Source organism: Maylandia zebra, linkage group LG23 (genome assembly GCF_041146795.1).
Source record: "Maylandia zebra isolate NMK-2024a linkage group LG23, Mzebra_GT3a, whole genome shotgun sequence".
NCBI lineage: Eukaryota > Metazoa > Chordata > Actinopteri > Cichliformes > Cichlidae > Maylandia > Maylandia zebra.
Window position 1 is genome coordinate 10478419 of NC_135188.1, and position 26198 is coordinate 10504616.

At 45.6% G+C, this 26198-nt stretch overlaps 3 protein-coding genes and 1 long non-coding RNA gene across 11 annotated transcripts in view; 1 reads left to right on the forward strand and 3 right to left on the reverse strand.

Annotated features, from left to right (window-relative positions):
* Positions 1–4362, reverse strand: part of plppr3b (phospholipid phosphatase related 3b) — an 18067-nt gene extending 13705 nt beyond the window's left edge. The window contains exon 1 of one of the 4 annotated variants that reach the window (XM_004557033.4): positions 4153–4362. The gene's annotated coding sequence lies outside the window, so the exon portion shown is untranslated. Of the gene's footprint in view, positions 1–1497; positions 1578–2674; positions 3320–3419; positions 3494–4152 lie in introns of those variants that run through there. The other 3 variants (XM_076880200.1, XM_076880201.1, XM_024798806.2) reach the window with 3 other exon arrangements.
* Positions 4363–5384: 1022 nt separating this feature from the next.
* med16 (mediator complex subunit 16) lies at positions 5385–14016 on the reverse strand. 2 transcript variants are annotated; one of them, XM_014414164.4, is made up of 17 exons: positions 13825–14016; positions 13237–13273; positions 12513–12697; positions 12300–12407; positions 11925–12094; positions 11524–11805; positions 11294–11443; positions 11088–11193; positions 10791–10928; positions 10119–10333; positions 9573–9779; positions 8454–8664; positions 8251–8384; positions 7868–8060; positions 6397–6613; positions 5802–5885; positions 5385–5731 (listed from the first exon to the last, which is right to left on the reverse strand). In XM_014414164.4, exons 3-17 carry the CDS (start codon positions 12649–12651, stop codon positions 5605–5607), a joined length of 2481 nt encoding a protein of 826 aa, XP_014269650.1. In that variant the 5' UTR covers positions 12652–12697; positions 13237–13273; positions 13825–14016; the 3' UTR covers positions 5385–5604. The 2 variants fall into 2 exon arrangements, with proteins under 2 accessions (XP_014269650.1, XP_014269651.1); XM_014414165.4 differs by lacking the exon at positions 13237–13273.
* A 23-nt stretch (positions 14017–14039) lies between these two features.
* On the forward strand, positions 14040–15810 carry LOC105941044 (uncharacterized). 2 transcript variants are annotated; one of them, XR_013095505.1, is made up of 4 exons: positions 14040–14240; positions 14580–14726; positions 15339–15434; positions 15674–15810. It is a non-coding gene; the product is annotated as an uncharacterized LOC105941044 (long non-coding RNA). The 2 variants fall into 2 exon arrangements; XR_001167681.2 differs by lacking the exon at positions 15339–15434 and having other exon boundaries at positions 14046–14240; positions 15674–15808.
* Positions 15245–24587, reverse strand: misp (mitotic spindle positioning). Of its 3 annotated transcripts, none has more exons than XM_076879821.1 (5): positions 24435–24587; positions 20213–22175; positions 16957–17147; positions 16034–16072; positions 15245–15957 (listed from the first exon to the last, which is right to left on the reverse strand). In XM_076879821.1, exons 1-5 carry the CDS (start codon positions 24492–24494, stop codon positions 15868–15870), a joined length of 2343 nt encoding a protein of 780 aa, XP_076735936.1. In that variant the 5' UTR covers positions 24495–24587; the 3' UTR covers positions 15245–15867. The 3 variants fall into 3 exon arrangements, with proteins under 3 accessions (XP_076735936.1, XP_004557089.2, XP_004557088.2); XM_004557032.6 differs by lacking the exon at positions 24435–24587 and adding an exon at positions 24069–24249; XM_004557031.4 differs by lacking the exon at positions 24435–24587 and adding an exon at positions 23225–24060.
* Between the last annotated feature and the right edge of the window lie 1611 nt (positions 24588–26198).

The window sequence follows — 26198 nt, forward strand, 5'->3', positions numbered from 1 at the left end:
GCGCCTGGTTTATGGTCCAAAACAAGTTAAGCAAATTAATGAATCAAGCAGCGATTTACATTTCTATAGATGTCTTGGGCATTTACCCAATGTATCTGTAAATGATGTTCATCAACTTGTTGATATTTTTTCCCCGCACCTCAGGGCAAAAGAGAAAAGGGATTCAAATGTTATATTTCTCAGCTGTCCCTCGTTTATCGCGGGTGTTATGTTCTAAAAATAACCAGCGATAGGTGAAATCAAGTAGCCAATTTTATTTTTTGACGGTGCAAAACGTTTCGTGGACATCGTGGACATACAGTACTGCACTTCAGAGTCACACTGCTAGCGATCGATGCAGCGATTCTGTACTGTACAGGAGAGACGTCACGGAGGAGATCGTCTGCAGCGATCAGGACGCAGGACACAATGTGACGTAAAAAAAAAAAAATAAGCATGCAAACTTGCACTAAAAAAATCTGCGAAACAGCGAGGTGAAAGGTGAACCGCGTTATTAGCGAGGGACCGCTATTTTTAAGGTAAGTCACAACATACTCTTCGTAAATACTAATGTATAGAAACCGTTACCAGCAATCATTCATTTTTTGTGTGGCTTTTTTCACAGTTTAACAAACATGCTGTGTAGGTGTGTACTTGACTAGCTGATCTCGACATAATGGGGGAAACATCTGGTTTGACTATTCTTCACCTATAGTTTGAATGCTGAACATTTGCCTGTTTAAATCATAAGACCAGTCACTATACACAGATGTGCTTCTGAATGTGGACGATGTGTCTTCTGCATGCAGTAATGCAGTTCTGCTTGTGTTGAGTGATGTAAACAACTGATCGATCTAAACTCTTTAAACGTCAAAATTGATCATTAGATTTTTTATGACACAACAGTGGTGAGTGTTCCCACCTTCTGCTTTTTGTAACTTAACGCGATCTTTCCGTTTTCGAGTTTTGGACATGATTTTGGAGTATATCTTTGCAGTAGCAATTGACTGCAAAGTAAAGCTCCCGGAAATGTACAACCCCACATCCGGTCTCAAACCAGGAAGTTAGCATTTTCTCGTGCACAGGGTCAATTCAGGGTCTGCAGCCTTAAAGTACGCAGCCTCAACGATCCTCAAGGACCGCGTACTTAAAGACCGCTAAGGGCGGAAGTGCGAGGCTTGTGAAATGGGACTGTCTAGCCTCCATTGCGCTGCCCAGGTTGCCTAGCAACCATGATACTAACAGCTGGAAACGTTACATACAGCATTGTTTGACAGAAATGAAGGAGAAAATCTTTTTTTCATTTGTTTGTTTGTTTCTACATGAGCTTTGATCATTCTCTGTAAGATTAAGGTCAGCTATTGAACGGCGTATATTTTAAAGTAAAGGCTTTAAAACCAAGTTTGTACAAACGTCACTAATGTCACATAACTTTGCCGACATGTGGCCAACAGTAATGTTTTCATGTTCTTCGTTATTGAACATTTGCACATAAATAAGTGACATAATATTCAGTACTTAAAGTTTACTCTTCGGACGATCCTCGTCCGCCGTTTTTTTCGGCAGAATTATCCACACCCACCGCCGCGCTATGCATTCTGGGATATGTTAGGTCACGAAGTCTACACCGCCACGTCCTTAAAATTCAGGGAAATGAAGGACGCATTTCAGGGCCGCATTTCGAGCAGCCTTTGAATTGGGACAGCCTTCGTCGCGTCGCGGTGACGTAATCGGCCTTGAAATGCAGCCTTTAAGGCTGCAGACCCTGAATTGGGATACAGCCCATCTCTTCTTCCATTGAACCGTTTTAAAACAAGAAGAGCCTCAAACCTGAATTCTGTCTTGATGCCAATAGGGGGCAACAACTGTCAACTTCTTTTGAGGTTTTATAGACATGTGATGTTAGCTTGTTCATCATTTTGTACATGTGACAGCGCAGGATCGCAAAGGGATCGAGATGACCCGGCTGGCATTTGACACATGTTAGCAGCAACGCCAAGGTGCAGCTTTTATTTTGAAGGTGAGCCCTATCAATTTCCTGTTTTTCCCCACAGTTTTCACATCAAGTCATTAGCAAACAAACATGAAAAACTAAAGGTAACCATGACAACCAATGCAGTCACTCTGCAGCTTCTTTGCATCTGATTTTCTTTTATGTTTCCATAGCAACCACTGCTCTTACTTTCAATATGGCTGACAGTTCTTAAGCTATCCAGTTGTTCAGTCTGACGTCACTAGCCGTGTCTGGGTCTAAACTCCGCTGCAGGTCCATATATCAAACGATCACTATGGCATTACTGAGAGTTGAAAAACTGTCTAAAGTCTTTCATCTTTAATAAAATGATCAGCGTTCTGCTCTACCAGGTGTAACAATTGAGTTTAACATCCAGGCATCCATGAAAACGGAATTTATGACATTTAACGGAGTTAGAAGTTAGCAGGGAGTTAGCTCGCTAGCTTCTATCTAAATACAATATAGCATGTCCTGACTGCGGGTTTTGGAAACAAATTAAAACGTACAGCTCTGTTATCACTTCCAGCATAAATGAAGACAGAAAACTAAACAGCAGTGACGTTTGTAGGGTTACTGAAGTTGGGCTAGCTGGTATATGATGTGCTACGTGACCGCTAGCGACACAGCTAAGTTAGCATAATATAAACAAGCTAACTTTTTTTTCCACTCGATAAAAGTTACCGTGAGTGTTCTCGGTGGTCAGGAACAAATGTAATCGCATGGCAGGATGCTGTAAAAGGACCAAACTTCAGCCAGGAGAACAACTGAGATAATCCATCCACAATACGAGGTTAGTCATTCATATACTGCTCCATGGGCTGGGCTGTAGTTACATCCTAAGGTTTTAAAAACTGAGCTTAAATAAATGATTAGCGGTAATAAAAGCCGAGGGAGGTCAACAGTGATCACTGACTGTTTTAGGAGCTTTTTGAGATCAAATAGAAGAAAATACATAACATTAAACATGTTAACAACACAAAAGCCATATTAAACGCAGACTACTTTAGACCCGGAAGTAAGATTCGTCGCGTCATCACTGAACAACCGGATAGGCATAAGACGTCCTGTGAAAACCCTCCCACCAAGTTTGCGCCTGAATGAAATGAGCTAGGTAATTTCAGTCACACTGTTTGAAAATGGAGGATTTTCTGTAGTAGGAAGCTGCACACTGATTGGCTCATGAGTTTTCAATCATAAGTCATTAGACAAGCAGATGCGCCCCATTCCCATGTCCACTTTTTTGCAACAGTGGAAACTGGACTTTAGAAAGTAGTGGGCGACATCCCGGTGTCGCTCACTGGTTTCTAAACCGGTGCCATCCACGTTCCTGGCGGTTCCCGTGACCTTTAAAGAGTTTGACCCACCAATCCTGAGCTAAAGATTCAAACACAACAACACAATGACCAGTCAGCTTAAAGACACTGACTGTCTGTCCTCCTCGTCTGCTCGCCGTTTACAGTCATTGTGAGGTCGCGGACGTGACCTCGCAGACCAGCGGGAGAGCTGCGATCTGGAGGAGAGGAGGAAACTTATCCATACAAATTTCTGATGAAAGAAGCGACTGTTTCTGCCTCTGTGCTGTTGACTGCCAGCAGGGGGCAGTCAACAGCACAGCAGTCAAACTTCAAAAGAAGCTGAAGTTGACTGCTGTCGCCCCCTAGTGGCATGGTGTGGGCGGGGTTAGCGCCTCCCTTACACCTCCACCTCAGAGGTTGGAGTGATAAAATCCCATTCAGGGATCCATTCAAAAAATGAAAGGTTAATGCTTCAGCATGTGGTGCCAGAACTCTGACACACCTGAGTTTACTAGAAGAAGATCACATGACCACAGGAAGCAGCTGGACACCGGCTGCTCGGGCCCTCCCCCTCACAACACAGACGCCCTCACACCTGTGTTCAGTCATTTCAGAGAACACCACTGAAAATCAGTCTGAAGACAATCAGCTGCACAAAGGAAGCTCTTCATCATCATCACCCTGACACACGTCACATTAATGCCATTTAACAGCTGACCAATCAGTATACAGAGGTCCTCCACCCACTGATGGAGCCGCGCGGACAGACAGACAGGTGGAGGTGCAGCAGGACCGGAAACTGAACAAAGCAGTCCGGATTTTGCACCTCTGCAGCAAAACACACACACACACACACAGTATCACCTCTGAACATCCACCCGCTTTGGATCCCGTCAGCAGAACCGGAACCTTGCTACGGCTGGGTCTCAGTCCGGTTCCGGTGGGTTCCGTTTCCTGCAGAACAGCGCAGAGACGTCTGTGTGCGGGAGGAACCTGCTGCGGTGTGTGTGTGTGTGTGTCAGGGTGGGCGGGGCAGAGCGAGCTGTGAAACGTTCCTCGTGCGTGTTGCTGTCAGGTGATCGGAGCCTAAAGGGTTACACTTTGGCGCTGTTTTTAACCCTTCACGCACCTGAAACGTCACAGAGACAAAAACACGTGATTCTGCCTTTTTTTCTAATCGCCTGAAAAAGCAGCTGAATGCAGGCTGTGGCGCCCCCTGCTGGGACAGGAGGGGGGGACATGCTTTTCCCCAGAGGAACCCAAGACAGTCACAGACAGGGAACACTGGGAGGGCTGAAGCTCACCTGCAGCAGGTGTTACTGGCTGAACGTTCTTCTGAAGGCTGGTGCTCTTTAGCTCATTCAGAATCATTTCCAGTTTATTAATATTAAATCCTGAATTCAGACACTGTGACCTGAACAGAGAACATTTTACAAATATCCATGTGGATGGAAGAAAGATAAGAATTTTTACCGACAGGCTTCTCTTCATCATTATATGTGATCACACACACAGAATTAAACCATTACTAAATATGTAGTTTTGTACTCAGGAAAAGGCGGTTGTCTGTGCTCAACCTAAACAGACGAGCAGGTCCACCACAAGGGGGTGCTGTTTCAGAGCTGCTGTCATGATGTGAAAACTGAACTTTGAGTCCTCAGAGTGGTGACTACATGTTTGCATTACCTTTCACTGTGTGTGAGTGAGAGAGAGAGACTTTAAACTGTATTCTCCTATTTTTACCTGCAGCTGGAAATGAGCTGGATAAAAAATTTTTTTTAAAAAGTGACTGAAAGAATCTTTCTCTCTGGTTGATGCACCTCTACCAAGCAGAGTGATGGGCAGACGCAGGTGCTCAGTGCGTCACCTGACAGGTGGTTATGATCAGCTGAGAGAAACGGTGATCACAGGTGTCTTTAAAGTAATTTCTCCCTTAAAGACATTGTGTACACGATGAACCCACCTGACACTTCCTGCAGCATCACTTCTGTTCCCATGGAAACACCCGATGACCCATTTGTTCGTTCCATCAGCGTGATGTGACATGGATGAACCAGCGCTCTCAGGTGTTCGGACACAAAAACAGAAACACCTCGTTCAGTTTGGTTGGCTTTATTAGAAAAATGCTGTTTATGTACAAAGTGCAGCTCCAACGATCAATCGGAACTGGATTCAGTCCCTGTGCCTCACACAGAAACTGGTCTCATGAAGCCGGTTCTCAGCTGGATATTAAAGACCATTTTCAGGAACCTGATTGGTCAATAGGTTTGGGATGTGAATAAGCTCCACACCAACAGGTGATTTAGTGTCACCACTTCAGGTGAACGTGGGTGGGATCCTCCTCCACAGACCGCCACACAAACAGTTCTTAATCCAGCGCTGCTCCCATTGCTTCATGGCGTTTGTCTTGTTGGGAGAACGGAGCATTGTCACGCAGCCGCACCTGAAAGAGGCGGAGCTTAGTGATGTCATTATGAAAGTGGAACATGTGACATCGCTTCCCACGGACTCACCTGGTGCAGGCTTTGCTCTCCTCGGTAGGACAGACGCCCATGTGAACACAACGCAGGTTATCCATCCTCTGGGAGCCAGGAGTCCTGCGAGCACACACAGAAACACACAAGTTACCGTCAGCACAGTCACTGGTACCTTCTCGACTCAACCTGGTTTTGTTTGTTTTCCATTAGAATCCAGTACCAAATAATGTGTGTGGGGTTGTTCTAGGAACTCGGCTGAAAGTCCTGTGACATCATTCGCATGTGACACAAACAGAGGAAGACGTGGAGGCAATGGTGTATCTGCTGCTAGGTCTGTGGCGTTGTTCTTTGTGCAGCTGTGTTCCTCATTGCCAGGTTTCAAAAACGGCGGTATTGATTTTCATGAAGGAGACGCTCTCATGACTCATCGAGTGACGCCACTGACTAGCCAATTGGTGGCATGCAGGCTGCTGACACCTGAGATCGCTTGGAATCCTGGCCAGTGGGTACTAAATTAGTACCTAGTACCAGGTACTACCACCTAATGGAAAATCGTAAAAACCGAGCCGACCCAAGTAGGTTCTAAGTGAAACGGCAGTTATGGAAAGCTGCAGGCTGAGGTGTGCATTACCTGTTGAACACCTCCAGAGGTGTGGGCGGGGCGTTGCTGGGCAGGGACGAGGCCTTGCCAAACTGCAGCCTGAGTGGGTGCTTGCCCTGGAGCTTCACCATCACACCGTCATTGACGGGCAGCCAGTCCATGCTGGGCACCAGCAGCTGGCTCGGCAGCAGGCAGCACTCGTCGATCAGACTGTCGTCGGGGTCCTGGGGGGCGCCATCATCCCGTGCTGAGTGACAGAAAATGGGAAACTGTTTAGTAGTGGTGACAGCTGAAAACTGCTTCAGCCTCTCTTTGACCTGAGTTCAAGCTTCTCTTGTGCTGAGCTCAGCAGGACAATTGTTTTCAGGGCTCAGGTGAAGTTGATGGTGACAAAGAGCACACGCCACACGTCTGTGGTTCTGGTCATGCCTCAAACTGGGATGATAAGTTCAAAAAATCTTGTTGATTCCAGATTTGAAATCACAGAAATTGATCCTGGAGGAGATTTAAACTGTTTAATAAATTTAAACTGTTGTCAGTCTGCCCCAGAGCAGCTGTGGCTACAACTGTAGCTTGCCTCCACCAGTGTGTGAATCTGACAGTGAATGAATAGTGGAATTGTACAGCGCTTTGAGGGCCCGAAAAGCGCTATATAAATGCAATCCATTTTTATTATTATCATTATTATTAATAATACTGGATCAATGCAGTCATAAATCTATAAACTTATAAAATAGGCTAAGCTACTTTCAGCTTTATGAAGCAGGTTGGAAGTGTTGACCCCCTTTTTTCTTTTAATTTCCCACAAGGCAGGCATTTTTATTTCTCTCCTCCTCTCACTTGTATGGTCCAGATGTTCATCCAAGTCTCAGGAGCAGCAGGGAGGATTTCATATTTCAGGAATCAGTGGAGCGATCTGAGGAATCCTTCCAGAGTGACAACTGACCTGTAGCAGCAGCTAGCTGTGAGTCTGAACTCAGGATTATTTACAGTTTCCATCTTACTGTCAGTTTTACCTACAGAACACCTGTTGCCAAATGCATTGATCCGATTGGTCAGATCTGTTTATTTCCATGTGAAAAGAACCCAACAAAAACAAACAGTAAATTAATTAAGAACAATTTACATGTGGCGGTGAGTGACGGCCCGTGCCATTCTAGTCTGATCTGCTCCGAGGCTGATGGAGGCTTTCATCCAGTTCTCTCTACACTACACATGGATGATTAGATGTTTTCCTCTCTTAGCTGGATGCTTCCTTCTCCTCAAAACTGCTGATGGAACTGCATGGTGTTTGCAGTTGAGGACTTCCTGTTTCACTCACGGCTCCTTCAACAACACCTGGGATCACCTGCACACCTTTGACCTGATTCACTTTAAACAACCATGATTGAGGGAAGACTAACCCGAAACCTCAGATTAAAGCTCATAACCTTTGACTGAACGTGAGAGGACCTGAGGTCAGATAAAGTGGCCCAGTCCTGACCAGAGGTGTGTTGCTTACAGCAGAGCCACAGCTTGGTGAGCAGCCTGAACAGCAGCAGCATGCTGTCCTGGTTGTCCGACGTGGCAGTGAAGGTGGGCAAACAGCCGGGCTTCAGCAGACCCCAGATCCGGATCATCACCAGCATCTCCCTCAGCATCCCCAGAGACGCCCCGTCCCGCATGAAGCCAAACCCGGGCCGGACCATAGAGCCCTATGAGAGCAGCATACATAAACCCGGGGTCAGAGGTCATCAGCCAAACATGAGTTCTACTGAGTTCTGCTTCCTGGAGACGAACTGATTGATATACATCTGCTTACAGCTTCTGTTTCATTGGAATGGTTCCGAGTCACTCCTCCTAACATGGAATAAGGTGTGTGCATCGCCACCCGACTTCACTTACCTGGTTGGGCAGGTTGGCGAGCAAGTACAGGACGAAGTCTCCCACCCACTGGATGAGCTGCTGCAGAGACTGCAGAGGAGGACCATCCAGTACAAACTCCTCCGTTTTCAGGTTGAGCATCACCTTATCGATATCTGAGGAGACATGGAGCCATCAGCCACCACCCACACATGATGGGACACCACCGCCACCTGCGGTCTCACCTGTGTCTGTGTTTTTGGCGCAGATCTCTGTCAGTCGGTCTCCAGGACTCTTGTCCGGCGTGTTGAGGACATGAGGCCTCAGCAGAGACTTGAGGGTGGAGCTGATAGCGATAAGCAGTAGCTTGGCATGGAAGTCACACGCTCGAGCCGCTGTCGCCGTGGAGAGTTTACAGAGAGAAGCCTTCACTGCCACAATGCGTGTCGCCAGAACCTGAAGCACAGAATGGCAAAGGGGAAGTGCTCGAGCCAGAAACATCAGAAACACCCCTTCCTGCGTTCTGCTGACTTTCATCATCTCACCTGTCCTGCATTTTCATATTAATGGTAAATAATTACTGGGACATTTAATAATGCTGAAAGGAAGACTTTTTTTCTTTTTTAAACACATGTGCTGCCTGGTCCTAACCACAGGGACTACTTCCTGTAGTCTGATAAAAACCTGCTACTGTGATTCTGCCTTTGTGAAGCTGATGAGTGCTAACCGCTTCAGCCCTGTTCAGTCACTGAATCTTCCTGATTCATGAAGCAGAACATGAAGAACAAGACAGAAAACTAAACAGCAGTGACGTTTGTAGGGTTACTGAGGTTGGGCTTGTTGGTATATAATGATGTGCTACATAGTGGCTACTGGCTAGCTACACAGCTACAGTTAGCGTAATATAAACAAATTAGCAGAGTGAAGCTGGAGGATGAATGCTAACTTTTTTTTCTCCACTTGATAAAAGTTAACCCGCGGCTTCCCAATGGTTAGGGACAAATGCAATCGAATGGCAGAAAAAAGATGCTGTAAACGGACCAAACTTCAGTCAGGAGAACAACTAAGATAATCCATCCACAATACGAGGTTAGTCATTTACATACTGCTGCAGGGGCTGGACTGTAGTTACATAGTAAGGTTTTAAAAACTGAGCTTTAAAATGAATAGTGGTAATAAAAACCGAGAGAGGCCGACAGTGATCACTGACTGTTTTTAGGGTCTTGTTGAGATTAAATAGAAACAAAACATGTTAAAAACACAACAGCCTTAATAAACAGAGCAGTTTGGACCCAGAAGCAGGGTTAATATGTCATCACTTAAAGACCCGGCCTTGTGGTTTTCTCCCAGCATGCTTTGCTGACCTGCTGCAGCGCCTGATTCTGCCTCATGTACTCTTCATGCAGCTTCTCCACCAGGTTGTGCACCATGCTGGGCTGCACATGCAGCAGCACATCCCACCAGTCGTAACCCGTCACCATGCAGTACTCCAGCAGGAACAGCAGGTGACGCAGCGTCGTGTTCATCTCCAGCACCTGGCCCATAGAGGGCGACACACGCAGCATGTGGAGCTGACGAGAGAACAAACAAACAAACAGATTAGAATTAGATTTCTGAATGATTCAAAGCGGCAACTGTCCAGATGTCCATCGACTTGTCCTCGGCTCACTCTCTGGAGACCTTATTTGGTTGTTTTGCTTTCAAATTTCTTATTTCACATTTCTCATCAACCCGATTGAGTTACTTCACACAGAAGTCATGTAGGTTACGGAGATGTCAGGATTCCAGAGGAAACAGTTTCTCTGCTAAATTAATCAACTGATAAGAAACCGATCGATCTGATCTCTGATTGTTAACGTGTGGCGTTTTATTGATCTGGGCTGAACCAGAACCCAGCTGTGTGTCCTCACCTTGCCGTGGTTGTCAACTCCAGCCAGAGCCAATGAGGTCCAGGAGAACTGCAGGGCCTTGAAGTGGACGGTGGGGCCGGCGGTTCTCTGGCGCTTGATGGCCGACTCATCTCCAGGGCGCTGTGCCGAGGAGGCGCCGTAGAACACGCCCATGGTGTGGAGGGAGAGGCGGTGCAGGATCTGGATGCTGCCATCATGAAACGCCAGAGCCAGACCTGAAACCACAATGAGATGAGATGGTTACAACAAAGTCCTGCCACCATCTTTAAAGGAAGCCAGATCAACCTTTAACTTCAGGGGTCAGCAGGGTGTCAGACCTGACGGTCCAGAACAAGCATCGCGGTTTAAGATTTGGTAATGGCCCAAAATAAAGTTCACCAGGTAAACGAAACACAGTGACATTACAATGAGGTCGCTGTCTGAGGCTCCTCCTACCAGTGCTGTGAGCAAACACTATGCCGTAACAGACATGCCATGCCCACAATGACTGTGATTGGCCCGTTTAGTACTCTGATTTCCTCCTACACATTTCTTCTTCTACCGCCATTTTTTCAAATCAACATGAGAACGATCACCCTGACCACAGAAACTCTGAGCTTGATGAAGGTGCTTGGCAGCACGCGTGTACACCTCCCTGAAGAACAACCAGCCATTTCCAGCTCTGAGGCTCACCGAGTCCGGGGCAGAACTTCAGTTCAGTGTTGGAGATGGAGATGGGAAGCTTGGGCAGAGCGACAGCCGACACACGCTCCAGGTCGCTGGTGGTCGTCAGGATCCGCCATTTTAGGATGGTCGGCTGCTTCTCTCCCACTGTCAGAAGAGGTCAAATAAAGAAAGTCAGGGCATTAAATACAAAAGGTCAGTGGTCATGAACACACACACACAGTCTGATTCTTAAAGCCTCTTGTCACTATGCCAACGATTAGCTGGCTGTTACATCACTTCCTGCCTGGTGCTGGGTTTTCTTACCCACAGGCGAACAGTGCTGGAAGATATTATTAACAGGAAGTCCCTCCTTCCTCAGAGACCAGCACTCCACGATGCTGCCGTTCTGATTGGACGCACACAGCAGAACCTGTAAAGCACACACTTCCTCTGAGTTCTGAAGGTCCCGGTGGTCTCAGGTTTAACGGTCACACTTGTCTTATTGATCTGACTGGTCACACTGGTCTTACTTGCTCAGAGTTCTCCCGGGTCAGGAACTTGAGGTGGGTGACAGCGGGGTACTTCTCCCTCCTCAGCGGGTCGGTGGTACAGCGCAGGAAAAGTGAGGGCAGCAGCTCAGTATCAATGCGACATTTCTCACTCACCACACTGACCACCACCTGAAAAAAACAAAGGTAAAATGTCAGGTTAGCATAAGAGGTGAGAGCCCCTTGGTAACGCCAGCATCTTTCGTCCTTACCTTGTAGAACTGCACAGGCGAGGAGCTGCTGCCATCTGTGGCAGCCACCACAATGTTCCCTCCTCCAGTGAAGGCAATATCCGCCAACGCCACGCGCCCTCTCAGCCGGCACAGGCTCTCGCTCGCTGTCAGCAGAGCGCCGCCTGGCTTCAGCAGCGACACAGTCACCAAACCACTCACCGTCACCGCCAGCCAGCCCTCCATCGGCTTACCACCAAACAGCGTTAAGGACGGTGAAAATTTCACCCGTGAGAACTTCTCCCCGAAGTTTGTGGAGCCAGACTGAAGCAAAAGTAGAAGAGGAGGCAGGGCTTACTCAACTGGTCTCAGTGAGTGTTAAGACACAGAGCTATCACTGCAACGAGCCAGCAGGTGTGTGCACATGTGTGGGCAGCTATTACCATCTCCACGTGCAGTGCCAGCTTGACACCATTGTGCAGCCAGCTGAGAGCGATGATGGGGTCTCCGTCTAGCGAGCTTGATAGGACGCTCTCCCAGCTATTTACCAGGTGATCTGACATCGACCAGCATTTGATCTGCCCGTCGCCGTCTGCAGACAGCAGCCGTGAGCCTGCAGCACGCGCAAACACACAGACACACACGTCACTTCCTGTCTCTCTCAGCAGAACGTGACACTGCAGCATGTACTTACATAAAGCAGGAGAACAGCAGCTTCTCCTGCTGGCACAGTCTGAACAGCTTATAGCCATCAGATTCCAGACCAATAACAGTCAATCAGCTGAGCTCATCTCCAAAACATTTAACTGAAGTCTCACCTGATTGGTCCCACTCCAGACAGGAAATGACCTCAGTGTGTCCAGAGTTGATGGAGAAAACATCCCAGGGGTGCTCAGTGTCGATGATATGGATCATGTGACTCACATCTGAAAACAGAACATCAAGTTCAGCGTGTGTTTGTGTGTTCACCTGTGTGTGTGTGTGTGTGTGTGTGTGTGTGTGTGTGTGTGTGTGTGTGTTTGTTTGTGTACTCTTGTCGTCGTCCTCGCTCTTCAGGTCTGTGGTGAAGGCCACGAGGTTCCTGCAGGACCAGGAGCAGACCAGCGGGATGGAAGGGCAGTGCGTGCTCTTCGGACGCTTCTCCCACTCACACACATAGGCCAGTTCCATGATTCCACCACAGAAGAAGAATCTAGATCCCAGGTGGATGTGTCACCTAAAAAACAGACTAGTCAGCTGCTCTAATCACTTAAACACGATTACTGACCTGTTTGTGTGGATAGAGCAGAGATGAACATGAGTGATCAGACCTCTGCCTTACCACTACATGTGTCAGACAGATGCATGAGCCACGGGCTCTCCAGTGCCACCTTTACCCGAAGTAGTGGAAAGTAAAACTTTCAAAGGGGACAGCACTACAGATAAGTGAAAAAGCAAAGCACAAGTAGAAGGACGAAAGAAAAGGAACATACATGCAAAGAAGAAAGCTCTTAAAACATGTGGTTGTCCACACTGGACTTTCATCAAATCAACAAAGATGCACAGAAAAGAAGGTCAGACACCAACTAGGGAGAATAAGAAGGACAAAGGGGAACAACACTGTAATCCCGTATGTAGCAGGTTTATCATAGAAGCATCCCAGTGTACTTCAGACCCAGCCACACACTCAGACACAAACTGGTTCATCCCAAACACAAACACAAACTAAACAACAGTGTATGCTGTGCAGTGCCGTGCTGCAAGGAAAGCTCAAACCTGTACACAGAAGAGGGACTCAGCTGTACATCTGCATCTAAAAGTCAAAGGTCACTCTTTTGAGGATGCCAATGTTCACATTTCGGACAGAGAGGAGTGATGGTTAGTGGAAGAAGCATCTATGTCCACTGTGAACGAACATCTTTGAACAGAGGGCGGGGTTTACAAAACCGACTATTTCCACCCAGATTCACACCTTGGCTCAGGTGTCCTCAACAGGTCACACGATGGGGTGGGGCAACATCTCACAGTGGTTTCACCATTAAACCCCACTGATGGTAATGAGCTCCACCTTCTTTCATACCTTGGTTCTGGTGTTGACTCACGTGATCACTAGTGGGTAAATGACCCAGGATCACCTCTAATGGGGATTAAACACCTGGGACCCTCCACCTTAATTTGTAGAACTGAAGAAGCCTGTTGCACGAAACGTCTTTACAAACTTAAAGCAGTTCAGCTGCTTCTTTTTCAAATTGAACATCAAACTGTTCACCCAGGCCGTGCCAAATAACACCATAGTCACAGTACTCAAAGTACTCAGTCACAACAGTGAATGAGCAGCCGCACTAGCCTCTAGCGTTAGCTCACCTGAAGGTTTTCCGCTTCTGTCACGCAGATGAGAATGAAAATTAGCCGTTTTCCTTTTCCTGTTTTTAAGGCTGTTTAATATTAACTTAAAGTAATTAAAACACCAAAACATTGAAACACCAGACTTGAGTTAAACTCAGCGCTTTTTGCTTGCTGCTGTTAAAAACAAACCGCTCTCTGTTAAAAGGATGTGGGGACCCCGTAGCTGCCTCTACAGCCGCCTGACTATAAAAACTGACGGCACCCCAAAGCTCTACTCAAACAGCGTCTAGGCGAGACGTTTAAGCTGCGTGTCATATAAACGTGTTTGTCTGTGAGATGACTGATATAACCTCTGTGATCAGTTTGATATCGGCCCTGTGCGACGAACCGGCTGTTTATCTGACGGGCGCCGCGGACACCATCCTCTATCGCCGGTAACATTCTTCCCTGAGCTAAGTCTTCTAGGCGGAAAAAAATTAAAAGATACCTGCGCCCAATTTTAGTTTATTGTGGTTTCCTTTACTAGTATTTACTCGTTGTTGTTTTTAATAATGGAAACTAACGCTGAAAAAAATATCCGACCTCGATGCATTGTCATCTTGTTCATCTGTCCAGAAACATATTTTAAATCTGGTGTCAGGTGACTTTTTCTTTAGCTGTGAGTTCACACTGACAGGGTGCACAGCTAGATTATGGTCTGATCTAATGATCTGCTGTATGAGTGAGTTCGATCTTCTGTTTTTTGATCACCTTTTGTGTTGTATGATGAGCAGGATGCTGTCCATATGGTTGGTTTTTGTATGGACTGAAGTAAAGAAAGACTTTATTGAGAAACATCACATCCTCTTTTCCTGTCTCCTCCTCCCTGATCCTGGTTTTCTTCCCGGTTAAAGAGATTTCTTCCTCTCTGCTGTCACCAGGTACCCTCTGATTTTGTTGGTTACACTCACCTCACCAAACAATGTGTTTGTTTATTGTGTTTATGTTTTGTGCTGTGTTGGTGTGTTTAAGTAAGTAAATGTATTTGTGTAGCACATGTCGGGATACAACAGGTGTTACAAAGGTGCTTCACATCAAATCAAAACACGAAACAAAGAAATGCAGGTAAATTACAAATAAACTAGAATGAAACGTCAGTTTAACCTCCTACAACCTGGTTACCACATATGTGGACATCACATTTTTGGTTGTCTAGACCTAAATACAAAATTTTGCTCTACAAGGGCCTGATATCCACTTACGGGGACATTATACTGCCACTATTCTATCAAAATTTAAAACAAATGTCCTCATATGTGGATCTCATTTTTCTCATAAACAAAAATCAGGTAAAAAAATAAATAAATCTGGTAATTCTTTGTTTTTACATTCATCAGGTCACAATCAGCCCAAATAGCAAAGAGAAATTAAAAATGCATGCAATGAAAGAGTTCGGGTCTTAGGGGGTTAAAGCAATGAGAATCACTGTTTAATTTTGTGTGGAAGGTTTTCTGGTAATGCTGCTAAAAACACATTGTAAACATTTGTTTCAGAGATGGGTTTGGGGTGCTCTGTTTGGCTACACTTCCCGTTTCTGGATCTTTTGGAGAAAGTTAGAACCCTCTGTTCAGGTGTTTTTCAGAAAGCAGGTAAAACTGAGCTTCCTGTCGCTGGGATTCTGCTATAATGCTGCAGCTGTCGGCAGATGTTTGTGTCTTGCAGTGAACCATCTGAGTGTCTGAGGACTAAAAATCATTTTTTATTTTTGATGCATCATGAAAACAATCAGAAACTTCCCGTGCTGCTGTGTCAGATTAAAAGTCTCCAGATAAACACTGGAACTATCTTTTTTTCTCTATATGAATCAGACACGTTGTCTCTGTTTTAGGCTCTAACCAACGGACTGCTGATTAGACAAGGGGAACTGCTGTCATCTTCAAGGAACAATCAGCAACAGCCATTTCTGTTGGAGCGTCTTTAGAAACCACTGCATCCCAGCTTGAGGAGAGAAACTCAGTCCCGTATTTCAGGATCTCCTGCCCTGCTGCTTGAGGTCGAGTCCTGTTTTGGAGTCAGGCACACTCACTGGTTCTCCTGGTTGGCAAATTGTCTGGCCTCCCAGAGCAGAGCTCCCTGGTTCTTATGTCGATTGACTCGAGTCGACTCCACAACCTGAAAACAGGCCAAGACGACAAGGAGTTAAGGAGACAAGGAGTAAAGGGGTTAAGGTTACAGGAGAAGCCCATACCTCGTTGTTGATCTCATCAACTGGCTGGATCCCTGCGTACTGTAAAGAAACAAACAAATAAAAATAGACTCCGTTATTATTGTGCAGTTTTAAAACCTCAGTTCCAACAGTCAGGACGCTGGTTGAACTGCAAATAAAAACAGAATCCAATGATCTGCAAATCCCATAAACTCATATTTTATCCACAATAGAGCACAAAAACACAGTAAATACTCAAAATGAGACATTTTACTGTTTCATAACAAATCTGAGCTAATGTGGAATTTGGCAGCAGCGACTTGACCTAAAAGTTGCGACGGAGCAGCAAAAGTGTGTCAAAGTCCAGCAGTGCAAAAGAAAAGATCAAAGGGAGCTGGCAGCAGGTCAGCCACGTGATCAGGTGGAAAAAGATCCTCTCAGAGAGGTGGAGCTTCTCAGAAGTTCACCAACCTGTTTCAGAATCACAGTCCTTGCTGTGAACATTTTATCAATTACACAACATGACATCATCAGCATATTCAGTGGATCTGAGCGCAGGGATGAGGCTGTAAATCAGTATTGGATTTCTGTGATCTTCAGCTGTTCTCCTCAGCTCACAGACTGATGTTACGGAAGAGGAAACATGGACCTGTCTAGATGTGTTGCTGCCATCAGATTCAACACAAGCTCATATTTTTATTAAAACATTTACCATGGTTAAACATTTTATGTGTTTTCTGTGTTCTGTAGTAAATAATATATTAGTTTAATAGATTTACAGATTGTTGCATTCTGGCTTGTTTTACAGTTCACACAGACCCAGCTTTGTTGGACCTTGGTTTTTATTTTATTCACTTCCATTTTATTTGTGCAGCATCATTTCATTGACAACGTCTAAATGATCATCTTCATTATCTCCTGAAGCAGGAAGAGGCTGAAAAAGCAGAAAGAGCAAAACTACTTACTGCACTCTCCTCCAGCTTCAGTTTGGCTCGATACTCCTCAAAGTTCTGCAGCAGAGTCTCCGTCAGACCTCGCACTGCTAGGGAGGGGGAGGAGGGAGAGGGAGAGGAGGAGGTCCAGGGCCGAGCCGTGATGAAGGAGACGGAGGGCAGACGGAGGGAGGGGCGAGGAGAAGACACGCTGGCTGGTTTCTCTGAAACACCGTGGAGGAAATCATGAATGACGTCATATGTGACACGCTGTGATGTCATCAGTGTTTGAACAGCAGCTGTTTCCTCCGATCATGTTTTTTTTTTATTATTTAAATGGAAACAGAACTTTAAACAGGAAACACATTTAAGGTGGAGCTTTCCAGTTTTCAGTTATATTCAGTGGAATCATTTTAATGTGAAGCTGTGGTTGTTCCTCTAACGGCCAGCAGAGGGAGCAGTAAGTAAGTCCTCAAAGACTTCCATGTGTCTGTAGCTACTAGCTGTCTGGTAGTGTGATATCCACTAACACGTGATCACATTTATGTGAATTCATTTATATTTAAGCTATTTTACTTTCAATGTAAGTGATATTTTCATTTGAAAATTTGCTTGCAGGACACATATATAACTTTCTACAGGTGTTGCCACATGGTACCTGTAACACTAGCTTCACCGTGTTCGTGCAGTTGGAGATTTTGGAGCATTTTTAATGACATCATCTGACCAATTGTATGGCTGCTGAGAGGTTACTGTACCAACACACAGTCCAACAGGTCTAAGCTCCAGTTTGGGTGTGCAGTGAGATTTGAGGATTATAATTGGATGTTACTGAGCACTGGTTAGCAGATATCTGTGTCTGTGTGATACACCTGTACAGTCTGAGGATGCACACTGATGATGATCATGCAGCGAAACTGTTAAAACCAGGGGTTCATAAACCAATGAGTAACATCACAGAGGTTGGGTCCATCTTTTATCTACAGTCTGCTCATCATGTCTGCTGTGAGGCAGGGTTTCTTAAGATTGCGCTGCTGCAATGTTTCCCAGCGTGGATTCTCTGGATAACAGAATGTGCTGATTGGTCGCCTGCTCTGATGAGCGAGTGTGTGTGTGTGGCTTTGGAGCAGCTGTTACTGATTGACTGAAGTGGATTTCGGTGCTTCTCTGGACTTTGATCATTTCTTTCGTTGAGTTACTCATTCTCTGATTTTTATGTAACAAGTTTACCTTCCTTCCTGCAGATCATTTTCACACTCCTTCAGTGGATTCCATTTAAACCTTCAGCAGCACTCTGTCTCTCTGCTCTGATCTCTGGGTCTTTTATTTTGAAGATTTCCCCCTCAGCATCACCTGTTGTTAGTCACTTAAGTCAGAACATCACAAACTGGGTGTTTATAAACAAAAAAAACCCCTGTTAGTAAAAGTTGCTTGTGAAAATCTGATGATAGCAGCAGTATGGCGTTATTTTTGTGCCACTATTCTGAGCGCACGTAAAAACAAGTTGTTGCATTGCATTTTGAGGAGAGATTTATTTTGAGCAAAGAAAAACTAAATTTGAGTGAACAAAGAGAGACCAAAGAGAGACCAAAACAGGCAATCAGAAGTTTTTGCATCCAAGTGTGTGATTGGTTGGTTTTGTGGCACAAATATAACAGTCTATAGAAAGAGTTGAACGCACAGGGAGCAGAGATGTTCAGAGTGCAAGCGACACACCGCGAACAGGTCCGCAGAGATCTGAGCAAGAACAAATGCAAAAACTGAGCAAGAGGAGCTGTTACTGTGTGTTTCTATGGATAACAGCAAACACTGAAATACATTTTTTGCATGCAGCAATGAATTTTGTTCGCTCAAAATGTAGCTTTTCTTTGCTCAAGATAAATTTCTCCTCAAAATACAACACTTGTAAAGAAAATGTTTACATGCGCTCAAATTTTTTTTACGTGCACTCAGAATAGTGGCACAAAAATAACGCCATACAGCACCAGGTGGACAGAGGAACTGCAGACTGAAACAAACCCTGAAAACTACAAACTAATGACAGTGATGAGCTGGAGGAAACTGTATAACATCCTGCTTGTCCTGAGTATGGATACATGTGAGCCTCACAGCTTTTCTTTGTGTTTTGTTTTTTTACCACTTCATTTGTTGTCTTTGCTCTGTTTGAATAAAGCTTTAAATAGTTCTTTTGAAGAACATCTGAGAACAGCTAAGCGCAAATATGGTTATAGGTTACTGTTTGGCTTTGTGGACATTTCCACATATTTGACTTTTAAACCTGCTGATTAATTTAAGCTAACAGTGATGAGATGTGTTTAACCTTCAGTCAGTCACTGTGACTGCTGCTCCACACATCGTCCCGAAACACAATAATTTAATGCAACAGAGCAGGGTTACTGTGAAACAGCATATTTCAACCCAAACCATCTTTTCCTAAACCTAACTGAGCGCATTTTAGAGCCTTGAGCTGAACATGAACCACAGCATTGGTCAATGTGGACCTCCTGGGAGGTTTTACTGCTGGACCTGATGAGTCACTCAGACACCATTGGACAGTGTTACATGGGTTTAATAAGGCCAGTGACAGTTAGAGTCTGGCCATACATGGCCACCATCTCATGTCAGAGTCTTAATGATGTCATAGTGTGATGAGTTTTTCCTTCAGACCAAGTGCTGGTGTGGACTCTGAGGAGGAACCGGGTTTGAGTCCAGGCCTGTTGGGGGATGCCTCTGTTCAGACTCATAAACACCTCTGAAACACTGAGTCAGCAAATTCTCCCATGAGCCACTCTGATGTGATTGGGTAGGTTCAGTCCTCTTTCTAATATTTGGTGAACATTGGGCCTCGGAGAGGTGTGTTAGTGTCACCGGTGGACAATAAACTCACAAACCAAAGCGCTGGCTCTGTTTAAGGCAGCAGCCAATCCCCCTGAGAGGAAACACTCTTTCAATCGTGGTTTGGTGTGTGTTTTGACAGTGAATGACAGGCAGAAGATATGTGGTTGGTTACAAACAGGTGAAAATAGTTTTCCTTCAAAGATTACTGAGTAACAGCTAAGCCCTGTTCCTGCCGGAGTGGTGAACTTTGACCTGAAAACAGCCTCAAAAATCATATTTGGTCCTAAGCTGAAATTTATGTGGAGTCTTTCCTGAGATATCAAAGGACTAAAATCTAATGAGGTCTGGAAACATCAAAAAACGTTTAGACGTGATTGGACTGTCAGAACAAACTGACATTGAGAATTATGGGGCACTTTGAGTTTGCTGTGATCGGGTCAACAGTACGTACCTGTTTTTATCGGCGGGTAGAACTGACTGACGGCCTTCTGGGTCGCTTGTTCCACCAGAGGAGCTGGAGAGAACAGCTGCTGTTTGGCTTCCTCCCTGGACTCCCTCAGCTCCTGCTCCCTTCTCAGAGCCTCCTCAATTTCCTTCTCAATGAAGTCTGGGGCTCCTTTTCCTCTACACTGCAGGCCAGTGGACTTCAGGCTCTCCCTCCAGGACTGAAGGGCTGTTTCCTTTTGAGGTGTCAATGCTAGGGAGGCAGTAGAGGAAAAGGAAAACACTTGATCCTGGTCAAGACGTCTTCTGTCCTGGACCCCAGAGTCTATCTCGATCAAGGAAGAGGGAATCGGGCTCATTTGTTTTTGTTCTTCAGGGTGTCGATGAGGACAGCAAGGAGATGGAAAGACTTCACTTGTTTCAGACTCAGGCTGGCTGCTCTCCTCTGTCCACCTGTCCTTGTTTCGTGGCTCCGACTGACTTCTAGTCTCTTCGATATTCTGAGAAGGATCAAGCTTATTCTGGTTCTCGTTTTTGACCTCTCCCTGGACAATGAAGCTCACTCGAGTCTTCTCTTTCATTTTGATCGGTGCTGGTCGTGGTTGTAAGCGTTTGGTTTTGATCTCAACCATCTGTCCCCAACTGTCACTAAGCTTCAGGCCTCGAGAGCGGCGCAGGTTCTCCTCACGTTCCTGGATTAACCGAATCTCCCGTTCAATTGGGGTCTCACAAGCACTAGTGGACTTGATGGGTCTGTTCAGCTGCTGTACATTATCGTTGAACACCCCATCATCGCTGACGTAGCCACCACCCACCTCTCCTGATAGCTCCTCCAGTCCAGAGTCCAGGTCATCAAACACGCTGCTTTGCCTGCTCAAACATTCCTCAGTCTGGAACACCGTCACCTTCTTCTGTCGATATGCTTCATCTTCTTCAGGTGCTTTAAACTGTGCTGCGTTGTTACTTGTCTCCACCTTCTTTGGTGTGGTTACATCAAGATCTGGCCACAAATATGACTTCAGGTGTGTTCTTGGGGACTTCAGAGGACTGGACGGAGCCTTCAGCCGGTCCTGCTCCAACTTCAGAAACTGTTGTCGGATTGTGTTGAAGTTGATCTGCTCCTTGTCGATGGTTCCGGGCTCAGCAGGACGAGGGGGTTCTGGTCTGGAACTGACTGGCTTGTAGCTTAAACTGAAACCTTCTATCAGTTTGTTTGTAGACTGGCTCAGGTCCTCCTGGGAGCTCAGCTGGTCCTGAAACCCAGCACTCTTCTTTGGAGCTTGGGTACGAATGATCTCTTTGCGAAGCTCCTTCTCCTCTTCCTCACCAACCACTCTGATTCCATTGTTTGCATCAACTTTGTACTGCAGGTCTCCGTTGCCCTCTGAGAATAGACTCTCGGGTTTCTTGCTGCTTGTGTAGGTCTGTAGTTTGAAGCCCTTCTCTTGCTTCAGGGTGGCCAGCATAGCCTGGCGCTGGGGTGAGACCATCCAAGCTTCATTATGCTCAGCCTTGGGGCTTCCTGGATCTTCCACAAAGGAGTAAAACCCACAATGAGAGCCTGAGCTGCTGCCAGGACTGCTGGGACTGCTGGGTTGCCACTCGTCACTGGAGTTTCCCCCATCAGGCGACACAGCAATCTGCCGGGCCTGAACCACAACATCCTGAGACTCGTCGCCCTGCTGGGAGGAGACGACTACGCAAGGCTGACTGTGTGAAACTGAGATGCTCCTAAAGGCGGTGTCCAGGTCATTTGGACCTGGGGCTGGTACAGCAATGGTGCGTAGGTCTGATGGTTGGAGCGTGGGGGACAGAGGCTTTAAAACCCAATTCTTTGGAGTGCTGTCCATGGCTGCAGGTGGTGTGGCAGAACCAGCGGGTGACAGAGGTTCTGACAGATGGTGATGAACAGAACTCGACTGAGAAGATGGAAAAGTCAAAACATCCTGATGGTTGCCCGCAGAAAGTCTCTGAAACAACAGGGAGGAAAGAATGGTTACTGTGGCAACCACAGAGGACAGCAATAGGGATAGGACAGTTTCTCTAGTAACAGGAATCAATTTGGAGGGCTGATTGGTTGCATTGGAAACATCCAGTTCAACTCAGTTTTATCTATATAGTGCCAAAGCACAACAATGGTTTCCTCAGTGCACTTTACGTTGTAAAGTACAGACCCTGCACTGAACATAAGGGTTGAAAAGACTCAGATCCATCCAAACATGGAGCCGGAAGCTGAGACAGGAGGTCACAGCAGACCGGTTATCATCGGGCAGGTGGGTGGAGCTGCTGTGACCACTTAAAGAAGTTTATCAAATCCATAAACTTCAGAGCAAACCCTGAGCTTTGGGGCCACAGGGACTCATTGACCTCATCATTAGGAATGTGTTTTATATGAACGTTGTCACTAAACACGAGACACAGACAGGAAATGAGGAGAAGCAGAACCGATCCACTAATCATTTCCTCTACTTTTCTCTGTACATTCACTAAGTGTGCCGGATTTATCCAGCTGGGGGGCTGGTTCAGGGCCCCGGGGCACGTGTTTGACTGTAGCATGTCTGACCTGAACTGGAATCAGCAGCTGAGTTTTTATGGAGGAAATTTAACTGAATCCAAGGAATGATAGATCAATGATAACGTTTACAGCGACTCTTGTAAAAGACTGACTGAAGTCATATGACCGTTTATGGGAAGGCAGCTCGTCTGTGGTCATGAACTCTAATAATTAATCCACCATAAAACGGATAAAGTTCAGAGTTGCTCGGATAAAGGTGGAGGTCAGAGGGTTATAAACCTGCAGCAGTTCAAAGTTCAAAAGCTGACAAAGTTGTAAAAAGGCCTGTTAGCACGGAGAACTGCGGCTCAGAGCCGTCACCAATCAGCTGAGCATGCCAGGGTTACAGATACACACACACACACACACACACACACACACACACACACACACACACACACACACACACACACACACACACACACACACCTGAGTGCAGGACATCAGGTCAGGTGTGCTCCTCACCTGTCTGTGTCTTTGAGCTGAGTCAGGACTCAGACCGGCAGTGATGGCCATCTATAATCTTTAGTCCGTGCAGGCTGGAAATGCTATGAGGTGCTCAGAGACAACATTTCTTCTTATTCTTTGTCATTCCAGCATTTCCTGCTGTCAGGGACTCTTTATGCTACCGTCTCCTCACACCTGAGCGCCCCTGAAAGAGCTTCAGAAATCACTTTAGCACTCAGTAGCTGCTCTGATACCCCTGTGGGCAGTTATGTGGGCATCTGCGAACTTTTACTCCGTCACGCCACAGGAACAGACCGGCCTTTCAGAGGGCCTCTTCTGGTCCCCAGGCCTGTTATTTTATTCCCTGGTATAAAGTCTTCTTTCACCTGTTTGTGCAGAAATTCACCAGCCAAACACGAGCCGCAGATGACACTCGACTGATTCCTGGAGTGTTCCAGACAGCGGCGGCCTCAGAGCACCCTCCTGTCTGAGCATGCCTGATAAGCAGCTCCTCCTGCAGACAAGCCGCTGCTGTCACCTGATAACGTGTCCAACTGTTTGGAGACCACCCAGAGACCCAGAAACTGATCCTCGGGGGGCAGGGCTGTAAAACTTTGTGTTTCGGGTGCTTTCAAGAAGTAACCAAGTCCTGGTCATGTGACAATCAATAACTAATAATAAGGCAGCAAGGTGTGAAGGAGTATACTCTCCTTCGCACCTTGGATTCAGAAAAATGGTGCTCCCAGTCTCATCACTAGTCAATGATTATAAATATCATTAATTAAAGATGTTATTGATTACAGTTGTTACTGATTAAAGGTCTGATTGATCATGTAAAGGTAGATCTGAGCTGATTTCTTACCTCTGATCAGTTTTCTGCCTGCTGCACAGCCTGAAGAACAACTGACTGATGTGCCAAAGGTCACTGAATGCCCACTCACAGGCCCCGCCCCTAAAGCAACGCCCCACCCCCAGAGACCAGTCTTTAATGATATTCCTAACAGGCAGTGGCAGCCTGTGAGTGTTTTATGGTAAGACGCAGAAGGACAGGAGAGTGGCCTCAGCTCGTGATCCACGCTGGATCATCAAACTGAAGTTTCACTCCTGCTCGTAAGAGCACTCCCTGCTGCCCCCCTCAGCTGAACTGCAGCTTCTGTAACACAACAGCAAGTAATGCAATCACACCACTCTGACCTCTGACCCTGGGGACAGAAAGTGCGTGTCTCACCTTCGTCTCCTGGTCCAGACTGTGACACAGAACCACCCAGGGAGGCGTGTACCTGAACATCCTGCCGGTCTGAACTGGATCTGACCAGTTCTGGTTTTGGATGATGATGTTAGTCAGACTCACCTGGTCAGCAGGAACCAATCACCACAAGCCCTGAAGCAACAGTAATATAAATAGGAAGTTACTAAGGAACTGTACCTTTTCAAAATAAAGCAATCAGAAAATTATGGATTTGTTTATGTTCTTAATTGCAAAAATATAAAAATATAAGAAACAGATTTGTCAAACTGATCATCCATTTTGTTTTGTGGTGATAAATCTGTAGATGTTGCTGTACTAACTGCTTAGATACCAGGTTATTTTATATAGTTTTAAATTATAATTGGCCTATATGATTTTTGTTCTTGTCCATAAGCGTATGACTACATGTCCAGTCTAATCGGTCTAATTATGGCTGATTTTATTCTTTTCTTTGTTCAGACTGTTCTGAATAATCATTCATATATTTGCTGTAATGTGTGGGGGTCTTTGCCTTTTGATGACATCACCCTGCAGGTGTTACACAGCTTCCCTCAGGTGTTGATTGATTTCAACCTTGGGATGGTTTGTAATCCTGATGCTTACTCGAGTTTTATTTTTTTGAAATGTAAAAAATGTTTCTCAAATTTTACTAATACCAATATTTTTAACTTATAAAGGCACCTTATGAAAGTGAGAGCAGTGTTTCATGACTCATGAGATTAATCATCATCAATTTCACTGTAATTTTTCTTTTCCACAATAATTAGTTAACACAATAAAACACACCTTTCAGCGTTTCATGCATTTTTAAACTGTGTTTGTTGAGACCTGGAATGTCTTTAAGGCACTTTGGATCACCACCTGTACTTTAAATGTGCTATAGGCTGTAAATAAAATAAATGTGAAGGTTCAGCTGTTTATCATAGTGCATGTTTGAAGTATATCTTCTCATTTCCAAAAATGAGAAATGTGAATGGGAGGCAGAGGACAGGACTAAAGATGCACCTGTGTGGCACACCTGTGCTCAGGATTAGGGTTAATAAGGTGTGGCCTCCCATCCTGGCATTCTGGGCCTATCTATGATCCATGTGCTCAGTAAAGAGTTCAAGCGGTCACTTCATTAACCAGTTTGTTGGGCAATATGGTGCTGAACACAGAGCTCAAATCAACAAGCAGCATCCGTACAGGTGTGCTGATGAAGGTGTGTAAAGGACTGCGTCTTGTCTCTCACAGATGTTTTGTAGACCAGCTGGACAACAGTTGTTTGGACAGGTGACAGCTGGTGAGCTGGCACAATGATGGCTGACTTGAGGTTTTCAAACCAGACATAACAGCAAAAACAACAGCAGCAGCTTGAAGACAGCTGGACGCAATCGGTCATGTGATCAGCTGGGCAGTCAATAAGAAGCTGCAGTATTTATCAGATGTTAAAATCCGTTTTCATTACTAAGACACACAGAGATTAACTCAGAACTAAAAAACATGTTTCTGTTCTTTCTTCTTGACAGGAAATTGTAAACATACGAGTGATATCATGAGTAAATATCATTTGTTTGTTTTCTGTTTGTGTAAACAGCTTTAAACAGTCATATTGTCTGACTGCCAGAGGAGGGCGGGCTAATACTATTTACATTTCACAACATCATCAAACCCGCTAATATATTAAACCCGTCATCAGTCACAAGATTAGAGATTGGACACACAGGTAGATGATGTCATCATGATGTCACACAAGTAAGAATA